Source organism: Mobula birostris, chromosome 22 (genome assembly GCF_030028105.1).
Source record: "Mobula birostris isolate sMobBir1 chromosome 22, sMobBir1.hap1, whole genome shotgun sequence".
NCBI lineage: Eukaryota > Metazoa > Chordata > Chondrichthyes > Myliobatiformes > Myliobatidae > Mobula > Mobula birostris.
This window is the reverse complement of record NC_092391.1, coordinates 10,242,899-10,256,421: the sequence shown is the minus strand read 5'-3', so window position 1 is coordinate 10,256,421 and position 13,523 is coordinate 10,242,899. Positions and strand designations below refer to the sequence as shown.

The window sequence follows — 13,523 nt, the reverse complement described above, 5'->3', positions numbered from 1 at the left end:
AAATTTCAATAACCTGTTAATAAAGCAATAAGAATACTGGTCTGATAACAGGTAAGATGCAGCTGCGAAGGGGGAAGCTGAACAACCAAAAGACCCAATCTCTAACCACAACCACCATGTATTCCTACTCACACGGCACCAGAAAATGTGGATTCCGGATCGACCTCTGCAGCCAGCAGAGGATGCAACAGGAAACCTCTTAGGAGAACATCATACGCATCATACTGCTATGGTTCAAAAAACAGAAACTTCCTATCTTTTCACTCTGTTGTGTCCTGTTCGCCTCATTATAGGAAGCATGTGGGAGCTTTAGAGAGGGTGCAGAGATTTACCAGGAGTATATCTTATGAGGATAGGTTGAGGAAGCTAGGGCTTTTCTCTTTGGAGCAAAGGAGGATGAGAGGTAACTTGATAGAGATATACAAGATAAGAGGCATGGATGAAGCAGATAGCTAGTAACTGTTTCCCAGAGTGCAAACACTAATACGAAGGGGCATAATTTTAAGGTGATTGGAGGAAAGTATTGGGTGGGTGAGGGGGAGAGATATCAGAGATACGCAAACATAAGGAATTCTGCAGATGCTGGAAATTCAAGCAACACACATCAAAGTTGCTGGTGAATGCAGCAGGCCAGGCAGCGTCTCTACCTGACGAAGGGTCTTGGCCCGAAACATCGACTGTACCTCTTCCTAGAGATGCTGCCTGGCCTGCTGCATTCATAAGCAACTTTGATGTGTGTTGCTTGATATCAGAGATAAGTTTCTTTTTTTAAAAAAATACATAGAGAGGTGGGTGCTTGGAGTGGTGGTAGAGGCAAATACATGAGAGACATTTAGATGGGCACATGGATGATGGAAAAATAGAAGGCAATGTAGAACGGAAGAGCTATGTTGATCTTAGAGCAGGTTAAAATGTTGGCACAATACTGTGGGCCAAAGGGAATGTACTGTGCTGTAATAGTCTATGTTCTTAGATTTAGTTTACTTTAAAAATGCGACTTTACATTCCACAGTATTATAAATGGGTGCTAAACAGGGCTTCATTGCCCTTTTCTGATTACTTCCTTCAAGAGAGTGAACAATGGCTACCTCTGCTGCTCATTCCCACAAAAAGATAACCAGATTCCTCAGATGTTCCTCCAGACTACAGCACTAGCATTTCCTTTGCAAACCAGGTAAATGGTACGCAAGATGCACATCCAACCATAAAACATCACTGTATTTATCTATAAATAGTGTCTTGTTGTGAAGGTATTAATCAGGCTCCTGCAACAAGCTAAAAAATTCAAAAGACTGTGTACTTCCACCTTCTATTAACTATACAGTCAAAATCTCAGCCCAAATTTATCTATTAAAATTTGAAGCTATTCCAACCACATAGACCATATTAGATTAAAAACTATAATTGTGCTCCTCATTCTAAGAAATCAGATTGATCTATGTATTAGAAAGAACACCACCATATTATTGAAAACACAGCCACAGTATTAAAAGCAATTGTGACGAAGGTCCCAGCCTGAAACATTCAACTCTTAGACATCTAACCTGCTGGGCTCCTCCAGCATCTGCAGAATTTCTGGTGCTTATTAAAACCACAATAATTTTGCAGTCAGTGTGCCTAAACTGGTTACTGAATACACTTCAACCCTAATAAGCCTCATTTTTTATACCAAAACTGATAACTATAAAAATTGAAGGTCATTAATTTGAACTCACGTTTTCCTTAGAAAATGATCTCGTAAAACAGAGATATCTAGTGACCTTAGATTTAAATAAGCCGTCCTTCCAGAGGTCAGCATCCAAGCCATCTGCTGTTAGCGAAATCTGTGAAAACAAGACAGCATGTGCAGACATGAGGTGGAATAAAGCTAATTCATGTACAGTGAGTTTTGCTACTCTTCCTAATTAACACCAACTGTACTGTCACAGTACCTCATCAGAACATTTCACCACGTACTGTATAAAAATATTTACCAAATAGAGCCTCCAAGGATACACTTGATTAGAAAAATGTTGCAAAGAGTTTTGATAATAAATCTTAGAAGTTTTAAAATATTTGTGGGTGTGCAGGCTGAACTGTGGAAGGCAATTTAGAAAAAATAATCAGACACCTAAACTTCAAGCCATGTCAAAGAATGCTCATATTATGCAACATATATAAAAAAACTGAGAAAACAGTAAGATTGGATCTCTGTGTGACTATTGTTCAGATCTTTCTGGAGTTATGAAATTATGTCAATGTAGCAAATATTAATTCAAGCGAGAACCAGTCTCCAGTTCTTAATGTAAATTGCAAGCAGTAATAGTTTGAAGTTAAAAGGACAGTTTTGCAATAAGCACTGTCTACAGAACACAGGCTGCTGGCCCACAGCAAGGGGTTGTATACTAAGAGACGGCTTGAAAAGTGAAGTGACCATGAGACATTCTCCACTGCATCAGCCATACGTAAAACAAGGGGGTTATGTTAATTGGCCTGCTTGTCATGATGAATCATATTAATACCACAGACTATAGACTCACCTCCAAGAACCAATTAACAATTGGTGAGTCTATAGGCTGTGAAATCAGTTCAGATTTGAGATGAGTGAACTTACCCACACCAGTTCAGAAGCCGGATAGTGATGAGCATCATTACCAACAGACTCTTTACCTAGCAGAAACTACTTTACCCATTTACTGTTCACTCCATTCTCGAAATTAACTTGAAGCTATCAAACCAGCCAACATGGGCTAAGTTATTTTGCAGCACTGTGACGGAGTTCAAGCAGGCAGGCCAGACCAATTTTGTCACTTAGTGCATCAAACATGGTCATAGGTACATGGTTGTGGTCACATCAATCAGTTGTTGGGATAGTCATGTACTCAGAATCAGAGCTTACATTAGTTTTGTGTGCCTGCGATCTCTGTCCCCAGAAGATTTGAGACCATCTATGTGAATTGCTTTGTCCCAGCAAAGGTTTTTGAACATTCAGAGATGTCTCCCACTGTAGATATGTTAGTCAAAGGAAGCATTATCAACACAAAAAATTAAAGTTAACAGTAATAGTTATTGTAACTATTAAAATTATATTAGATCACCTAATGTTATTACCTTTGATCTTAAGGGTAGAAAAATGTGTTCAGTTTGCGGGTGTCATAGGGGAAAGAATAGTAAGGGATAATAACTAGTAAATAGGGGTGTGATTGTGCTAATGTGACAGGGAAAAGCAGAGTCATGGAATGCAACAAAGTTCAATATAGATTTACTACCAAAGTACATATTAATACATACAACCCTGAGATTAATTTTCTTGCGGATATACTCAATAAATCAACAATAACCATAATAGAAACAATGAAAGACTGCACCAGCCTGGATGTTCAACCAGGGTGCAAAAGACACCAAACTGCAAATGCAAAAAGAACAAAAATAAAGAAATAATAAGTAAGCAAGCAAGCAAGCAATAAATAAATAAATAAATGTTGAGAGCATGAGGTGAAGAGTCCTTGAAAGTGAGTCCATGAGTTATGGGAATATTTCAGTGACCGGGCGAGTGAAGTTATCCCGTTTGGTTAAAGAGCCTGAATGATGGTCGAGGGATAACAACTGTAACTGTTCCTGAACCTGGTGGGGAGAGTCCTGAAACTCTTGTACCTTCTTCCTGATGGCAACAGCAAGCAGAGAGCATGACCTGGGTGGTGGGGCTCCCTGATAATGGATGTTGCTTTCCTGCAACAACACTCCATCTAGATGTACTCATTGGTGGATGGGGAGGCTTAACCAGTGATGGACGGGACTGTATCTACTACCTTTTGTAGGATTTTCCATTCAAGGGCATTTGTTTCCATACCAGGCTGCAATCCAGCCAGTCAATATACTCTCCACTACACATCTACAGAAGTTTGTCAAAGTTTGAAATGTCATGCTGAATCTTCGTAAACTGTTAAGGAAGTAGAGGTGTTGCTGTGCTTTCTTCGTAATTGCACTTCTGTGCCAAGCCCAGGACAGGTCCTCTGAAATAATAACACTGAGGAATTTAAAGTTGCAGGCCATCTCCACCTCTGACCCTCTGATGAGGACCAGCTCATGGCACTCCAGTGTCCTCCTCCTGAAGTCAATAATCTTAGTCTTGCTGACACCGAGAAGAGGTGGTTACTGTGGCACTACTTAGCCTGATTTTCAATCTCTCTCCTTTATGCTGATTCATCACCATTTGCGATTCAACAGTGACAATATAAAAGCTGCACCAAATTCATGCTCAGATAGAGTTTTGACTCATCTCCTGGTGTGCAACAGTCTTTAAACAAATCGCCTGTTATTTCGAACACCAACTCTTGAGTGACCTTTCAATTTTGCTCCTACTGGGGGAACCAACCAAGGTCTCCAGAAGAATGTCTGTTTGCCCTGGTGAATGATAAAAAAAACCTTTATATCACTAGCTTCAGTATCTCTCCGATGACTCAGATCACAGTCACAACAGCTATTGCAAGTCGCCAATTCCACAAATGACAGCAATACTTTCAATTTACACTCAGATTGTTCATTTAGAAATGGAAAAGCTGTGAAACGATATCAAATCCAAAATGACATTGCAATTAACACTGCCCTCAGTTAAAATAAAGGTGTCAAATGAATTTCTATTTATACTGGAAAAAAGTGACTTCATTCAGTTTAAAACTAAGAGTTTGTTAACAGTCATCAGTAAATATACATAGTAAACTTTTTGTTTCTAACTACAAAATTAAAATGAATAAAGGGTTATGTTGCTCAGCTATCAATGAAACTGTTACCAGCATCTTTTAACCACAGCCTCACATCCCTGATTTTAACTGTCAAACACCACAACAAGTGGATTCTTGGCACCTTAAGTACAAACAGGTACATGTCAAGTAGTATTCTTCAATGTAGTGATTCCAACCAGAATTTTTTATAATATATATATATATATATATATATATATATATATATATATATATATATATATATATACACACACATATACACACACACACACACACACCCAGGTTTTTCATATATAGGTGTGTGTGTATGTCTATTTATGTCTGTATCTGGTTGGAATCACTATATCCAGCACACCTAAGACTTTTGCACAGTATGTAGTAATTTTATTTATTGCAATGTACTATCACTAAAACAAATTTCATGACATATGTGCGTAATGATAAACCTGATCCTGATATGGGTCTCTATTGTGGACTGAGAGCGGGAAGGGGGCAGAGAGAGGGGAATCATAGTTGGGAAAAGGGGATGGGAGAGGAGAGGGAGCAGGAAGCACCAGAGAGACATTCTATAATGATCAATAAACCAATTGTTTGGAATCAAATGACCTTGCCAGGTATCTCAGGGCTGGGTGTGTCTACAACTGTGCCAACCGCCACGCTTAGCATTCCTTCTCTGCCACCTGTCCCACACCCCTCTCGTGGCACTCCACCCTTGCCATTCCCAGCATCCTTTGATGCCTGCCAGATTTACAAGCTCGCTCTCAGCTCCACGTTGACAAATACAGTACTGTGCAAAAGGCACCCTAGCTATATGTACATGTCACCATATACTACCTTGAGATTCAGTTTCCTCCAGGCATTTCCAGGAAAGTAAAGCAATCACTTCAGAACAATGTATGTTAACAGTGGCTGAACATTCAGACTAGTCTGAGGAAGACATCAAGTCTGGCCAAAGGGTTGGAGGAGGAAGGAAAGGTAATAAATGTCCCCCTCCTATTGTCTTGACTATTACAGCTTTTAAATATCTAACTGTTTTATGTTATTGAATCTCTTCTATAAATCTTGGATGTTTTATCCCATAATTATCAGTTAGTGTGTATGAATTTGACAAAGTGTCTGAGATCCATTTTTTTAATCCATCACATTGCCAACCAGATATGCAATTTCAGTTATCAAGTCCATGTCATTGAGTTTGTGTGGTCATTCTTTACTTTTAAGTCTGCAAATTAAGTAAAGCTTGGAGGGAACACGAGCTGATGGGTGAGATTGGAGGTGGAAGAATACTGAGGCTCTGGTCAGGAAAACCGAGGTAAGAGTCAGGTAGAGGTAGTTGAGATCAAGTCAAAGTCAAAATAAATTTATCAAACTAAGTACGTGTCACCATATCCTACCTTGAGATTCATTTTCTAGCAGGCATTTACAGGAAAATAAAGGTGTACAATAGGCAACATGGTATCATAGTGGTTAGCACAACATTTTATAGTACGAATGACCCGGGTTCAATTCCTGCTGTCTGTAAGGGGTATGCATGTTCTCCCTGTGACCATGTGGGCTTCCTCTGGGTGCTCTGGTTTCCTCCCACAGTCCAAAAACGTACCAGTTGGTAGGTTAGTTGATCATTGTAAATTGTCCCGTAATTAGGCAGGGTTAAACCGGGGTTTGAGTGACGCACAGTTCGAAGTGCCAGCAGGGCCTATTCTGTGCTGTAGTTCAATTAATAAATTAAATTTTAAAAAAGAATTTACAAAAACTATAGATAAATGTTCAAAGGACAACAAATTGTACAAGTAACTAACTAACAAACACTGAGAAGCTGAATTGCAGGGTCCTTAGAGGTGAGTCTATAGCTGTGGGATCAGTTCAGAGTTGATGCGAGTGATGTTAACCATGCTGGTTCAGGAGCCTGATGGTAATGAGCAACGTATTACCTAGCCAGAAAATATTTTACCTATATACTGCTTGACTTCATTCTCGAAACAGCTCGCTTTTACACATCCTCTACAAACTGAGACTAGTTTGTACAACACGAGGTCTTCATATAGTGCCTGACTTACTTGAGGATTAAACCATCAAAGCAATGATTGGAGGATGAAATGTGCGACAGTGACGTAAAGCACACATTAAATGCACAACAGACTCCACTTAGCTCATGAAATCAAGTAACCAAAATCACAGCAGATAAAACCACAGCAATAAGAGTTGTCAAAAGTCATTTGAAATGCTCAATTTATCAGTAGTTGTTCTATTTTTGAAGTTGTTTAATCATGATCATGATGCTTCAAGGAAAACATACTGATTTCCATCAAGCTGCTAATACTGCAGTCTTGCTGTTGAAAACCTGATTGTGTTTTGCACATGGAGTTCATTTTAAAATTGCTTGATATTTACAGGATAACTACTTCAATTAGTCCAGTTCCTCTCAACAACAGTAACAGAATAGGAAGAATTTAAGTGTTATCTGGCTTGCAATATATTTCAAGCTCATCCCAAAGTTAAAAGAACAAAATCCTTCACTATCTTTTCTAATTCCCAGCAGTACTAGACTTCACATTCCAGAAATTGCAAACTAAATTTATGCTAAAATATCAAATAATTTGAAAATTGCCAACATACAGTACAACAAAATGGGAAATAAAAATGGAATTCAGATGGCCTTCTGGGAGGGAAAACACACCCTTAACTATGGCTTATTCTAATTTCAGTAGCAAAAGAAAATCTTCAACCTCACATGTCAATTCAATATACAGAGACCAAGTATTCCTAACTGACATAGCTCCAAGGATTATGATGGAAGAATCTTTGGCTGGAAAGAACATACTGCCACAGCTTAGCAAGGCCTCTTTCTCCTTCTAACATTGCTGCCATTCTCATCACAGAAACACCTTTCAACCATCTCCCAATTCACCTCATTATCTTTCAATTCACTGGGTTTTCTTTAAATCCACACCAGTACATCAACCATGCATGTAATGCCATTGACAAGTTACACCTCCCTATCTTTCTCATCTAACCAGTCCAACAGTACAGAGACACTTACAAATCCATCATTCCACCTCTAAGAGTTGCAACTCCTACCGTCAAAAACTAGAACGATCAAAGCTACCATCATGCACCATAAACTCAATGGTAAATCTATTAGGTACACCTGCTCATTAATTCAAACGTCTAATCAGCCAATCACGTGGCAGCAATTCAATGCATAAAAGCATGCAGACATGGTCAGGAGGTTCACTAGTTATTCAGATCAAACATCAGAATGGGGAAGAAATGTGATCTAAGTGACTTTGGTCATGGAATGATTGTTGGTGCCAGATGGGGTGGTTTGAGTATCTCTGAAACAGCTAATCTCCTGAGTCTCTCGAGTTTATAGCGAACGGTGCAAAATTAATTAAAAAAAAACATCCAGTAAGCAGTTATTCTGTGGGTGAAAACACCTTGTTAATGGAAAGGTCAGAGGAGAACGGGCAGACTGATTCAAGTTGACGGAAGGCTACAATAACTCAAATAACCATGGATTACAACAGTGGTGTGCAGAAGAGCATCACTGAATGTAGAAACACATCGAACATTGAAGTGGATGGGCTACAGCAGCAGAAGACCACAGCAGGTTCCACTCCTGTACCTAAGAAAGTGGCCACTGAGTGTAGGTAAACAACAGGAATTCTGCAGATGCTGGAAATTCAAATTCTTTTTTAAAGAAAGGGGCTTCCCTTCCTCCACTATCAACTCTGCCCTTAAACGCATCTCCCCCATTTCACGTACATCTGCTCTCACTCCATCCTCCCACCACCCCACTAGGAATAGGGCTCCCCTGGTCCTCACCTACCACCCCACCAGCCTCCGGGTCCAACATATTATTCTCTGTAACTTCCACCACCTCCAACAGGATCCCACCACTAAGCACATCTTTCCCTCCCCCCCTCTCTCTGCATTCCGCAGGGATCGCTCCCTACACAACTCCCTTGTCCATTTGTCCCCCCCATCCCTCCCCACTGATCTCCCTCCTGGCACTTATCCGTGTAAGCGGAACAAGTGCTACACATGCCCTTACACTTCCTCCCTTACCATCATTCAGGGCCCCAAACAGTCCTTCCAGGTGAGGCAACACTTCACCTGTGAGTCGACTGGGGTGATATACTGCGTCCGGTGCTCCCGATGTGGCCTTTTATATATTGGCGAGACCCGACGCAGACTGGGAGACCGCTTTGCTGAACATCTACGCTCTGTCCGCCAGAGAAAGCAGGATCTCCCAGTGGCCACACATTTTAATTCCACATCCCATTCCCATTCCCATTCTGACATGTCTATCCACGGCCTCCTCTACTGTAAAGATGAAGCCACACTCAGGTTGGAGGAACAACACCTTATATTCCGTCTGGGTAGCCTCCAACCTGATGGCATGAACATCGACTTCTCTAACTTCCGCTAAGGCCCCACCTCCCCCTCGTACCCCATCTGTTACTCATTTTTATGCACACATTCTTTCTCTCACTCTCCTTTTTCTCCCTCTGTCCCTCTGAATATACCTCTTGCCCATCCTCTGGGTCCCCCCGCACCTTGTCTTTCTTCCCGGACCTCCTGTCCCATGATCTTCTCGTATCCCTTTTGCCTATCATCTGTCCAGCTCTTGGCTCCATCCCTCCCCCTCCTGTCTTCTCCTATCATTTTGGATCTCCCCCTCCAACTTTCAAATCCCTTACTCACTCTTCCTTCAGTTAGTCCTGACGAAGGGTCTCGGCCTGAAACGTCGACTGCACCTCTTCCTAGAGATGCTGCCTGGCCTGCTGCATTCACCAGCAACTTTTATGTGTGTTGCTTGAATTTCCAGCATCTGCAGAATTCCTGTTGTTTGCATTATAATTGACTCATAGTCATACTTTATTGATCCCGGGGGAAATTGGTTTTGGTTACAGCTACACCATAAATAATAAATAGTAATAGAACCATAAATAGTTAAATAGTAATATGTAAATTATGCCAGTAAATTATGAAATAAGTACAGGACCAGCCTATCGGCTCAGGATGTCTGACCCTCCAAGGGAGGAGTTGTAAAATTTGATGGCCACAGGCAGGAATGACTTTCTATGACGCTCTGTGCTGCATCTTGGAGGAATGAATCTCCGGCTGAATGTACTCCTATGCCCACCCAGTACATTATGTAGTGGATGGGAGACATTGACCAAGATGGCATGCAACTTAGACAGCATCCTCTTTTCAGACACCAGTGAGAGAGTCCAGTTCCATCCCCACAACATCACTGGCCTTACGAATGAGTTTGTTGATTCTGTTGGTCTCTGCTACCCTCAGCCTGCTGCCCCAGCACACAACAGCAAACATGATAGCACTGGCCACCACAGACTCGTAGAACATCCTCAGCATCATCCGGCAGATGTTAAAGGACCTCAGTCTCCTCAGGAAATAGTGACGGCTCTGACCCTTCTTGTAGATAGCCTCAGTGTTCTTTGACCAGTCCAGTTTATTGTCAATTCGTATCCCCAGGTATTTGTAATCCTCCACCATGTCCACACTGACTCAAGTGATTGCCCTACAATGACTATTACTAGATGGGAGGAGGCTGCAGTGGATCACCCTCTGATTACTTCTGGTTGTAAACAGTGGCAAATGCTTCAGATTGTCTTTGGTATTCATTAACACAAGACATTCTGCAGATACTGGAAATCCAGAGCAACAAACACAAAATGCCCAATGAACTCAACAGGCCGTGCAGCATCTGTGGAGGGGAATAGACAATTGACATTTTGGGAAGAGACCCTTCATCAGGACTGGGAAGGAAGGGGGGAAAAAAACCAGAGTAAAGTGGTGGGGTGCAGGAGAGAAGGAATACAAGCTGGCAGATGATAGGAGAGACTAGGTAGGGTGAGGGGGAGAGGGTGAAGGAAGAATCAGGGAAACATTTCATCCCCCTTCTCCTACCATCTACCTTCCCACTCTCACCCATCTCCTGGGTCTTCAATTTGAAACTTTAACCCTCTCTTCACAGTTGCATCCTGACCTGCTGAGTATTTCCAGCAAGTTCACCATTTACTTCAGATCTCCACCATTTGCAGGCTCCTGATTTTTATGAACCCCTATCAACTCTGCTAGTGTTGCAAGTTCCAAGTAAAATCTCACCGCTGGAGAACTAAATACTAATCACACCAACAGGTTCAGGAACAGTTTCTACCCCTCAACCATCAGGCTCTTGAACCAAAGAGATAACTTCACTCAACTTCACTAAAATGTTCCCATAACCTGTGGAATCACTTTCAAGTTTGGTGCCTTTTGCACACTGCTTGAACACCCAAATTGGGTGGCCTTTCATTGATTCTGTTATGGTTATTATTCTATGGATTATTATACCCACAAGATGAATCTCAGGGTTGTATATGGTGACATACAAGTACTTTAATAATAAATTTACTTTGAACTCTGCTTATAAACAGAACGATTCAGCATAGAAAGGACACCACTAGATCCTTGAAAGAACTAACTAATTAATTTACTCACTGTATTCCCCCCACATCAAATACTTTTTTTAAAATCCCTTTTAAAATTATTCTTGAAGCTGCTTCACCACCCATTTACGTTGTGCTTGCCACATTCAATTTTTTTAACCTCATATAACCAGATGAGCTTCTTAAGACACATCCACCAGTTACACTATCAAAACAGTTGATAATTTTAAACTTTTTTGTAACAAATATGCTCTTATTGTTCCCTGTTCTTAAGTAGAACAATACCAGTTTCACCTACATCTCCATATAGTCAAAATAATTTATTACCACTATCTCCTATTCAATCTCCTGTGCATGTTTATTTCTGAAGCGTGAACCCACAATTGGCGTTAATGCTTCAGCTGAGGCTGCACAGTGTTTCACAAACATTCACTGCTGCTTTTTTTTTTATTAAATCCTTCTTTTATAACACTAAGGTTCTAGCAAGTCTGTAAAGCCACTTACTAAACTTGCCCTGCCACTTTTAATGCCTTGTGGACTAACACACCCAGACTGCAGTATCACTTTAAAACTGCACTATGCACTATGCTGCTTACATTTCTATTATTTTTTTTAAACCAAACTGCAATTCGCCGCATTAGATTTCATCTGCCCTGTGACTCACCACTTCAGGTGGTCCAAACGTCTGTTACTAACCGCCTCATGGTTTCCTGCTTTTCCAAATAACAAAACTCAGATAAACCTGCACCTTTGAGATTCTGATGGTATGACTCGCAGATTTTATGGATGGTTTAAAGTTCAATACTGTGCAAAAGTCTTAGGCACATATACATAGCTAAGGGTGCCTAAGACTTTTGCACAGTACTGCAGTAATTTTATGCATTGCACTGTACTGCTGCCGCAAAAAAAATAATTCTTGGCAAGCGAGTGATAATAGACCTGATTCTGATTTGGGTCTCTATTGTGGATTGAGAGTGGGAAGAGGACAGGGAGAGGGGAATCATGGTTGGGAAAAGCAGAAAGGAGGAGAGGGAACGGGAAGCACCAGAGGGACGTTCTGTAATGAACAATAAACCAATTGTCGGAATCTAATGACCATGCCTGGTGTCTCAGGGCTGTGCGTCTACACCTGAGCCAAACCCACTGCCGGCACTCCTTCCCTACCATTTGCGCCACACCTTACAGTGCTCCACCCTCACCATTGCCAACATCCTTCGCATCCTATTCAACCAGCATGCAAAAGATAATAAACTATGTAAATACAAAAAGAAAGAAATAATTGAGACCCATTTCCTTTTTTATTATTATGCAAATAATAACAATTAAATAAATAATCTGAGAACATGAGTTGCAAAATCCTTGAAAGTGAATCAATAGGTTGTGGAATTAGTTCAGTGTTGAGGTGAGTGAAGTTATCCCCTCTGGTTCAGGAGTCTGATGGTTGAAGGGTAATAACTGTTCCTGAACCTGGTGGTGTGGGATCTATGGCTCCTGTACCTTTCTCAGCAGTGAGAAAAGAGCATGGCCTCGGTGGTGAGGAGGGTTTTTCCTGTGATGGACTGGGTTGTATCCACCAGTTTGTTACTCATTAATGTCCAAGCAAACATTTTTAACATGTTATACCTTTAGTACAAGAGATTTTCCAGTGAACCCAGCCAGTTTCAAGTGAACAGGTCACTTTGACTCTAGATCCCAGCTCTGGTCACAAAGCTACACCGACATTCCTTAACAACAGAAAATTTCCAGATACTGGAAATCAAGGCAAGGACTTCCTGCTGAAATGTCTTGGCCCAAACAGTCGACTGTACTCTTTTCCACATATGCTGCCTGGCCTGCTGAATTCCTCCAGCATTTTGTATCTATTACCAACATTCCTTACCCAATGTTCTGGATCCCAACCCCGGTTAAAGCCATACATCCAACCCATAGTTCAGACTCCAGCAGGGCCACACCTCCAGCTTGTGTTCTGGACCTCAGCTCACATTTCAAACTAATGAATGAACCCGAGCCAGATATCAGCCCATCAGGACTTCAAAACAATCAGATAACAGATTGTTGGGATTTTATCGTCGTATGGGGGGAGGGTGGATGCCAAAATCCAAAACATTAACGTACATCAAATAAGCATCTCCCTGGTAAAAGCGTTTATCACCACCTTGCCTTCTGAGCCTCAGGCAGGTTTTTATCCAACAGGCATTGCACTTTTATAGCTTCAACTATTATGTGTTACTTTACTAAATGTCACTGAAAGTCTATATACATTACAACGACATATTGCTTATCAATTTTCAGCATCACTTTCAAGAACTCAATCAAGCCAGTGGAATAAGATTTGCCTTTAGCAATT

At 41.1% G+C, this 13,523-nt stretch overlaps 1 protein-coding gene across 6 annotated transcripts in view; it reads right to left on the bottom strand.

The window, feature by feature from the left end:
* The window catches only part of LOC140186092 (multivesicular body subunit 12B-like), a 270,340-nt gene that overhangs the window by 206,139 nt on the left and 50,678 nt on the right, over positions 1 to 13,523 (bottom strand). For 5 of the 6 annotated variants that reach the window (XM_072239968.1, XM_072239969.1, XM_072239964.1 and 2 more), the window contains exon 3: positions 1,716 to 1,823. The exons of the other annotated variant lie outside the window; for it this stretch is intronic. In XM_072239968.1, coding sequence (XP_072096069.1) covers positions 1,716 to 1,823 — 108 coding nt within the window. The remainder of the gene's footprint in view (positions 1 to 1,715; positions 1,824 to 13,523) is intronic. 6 annotated transcript variants of the gene reach the window in all.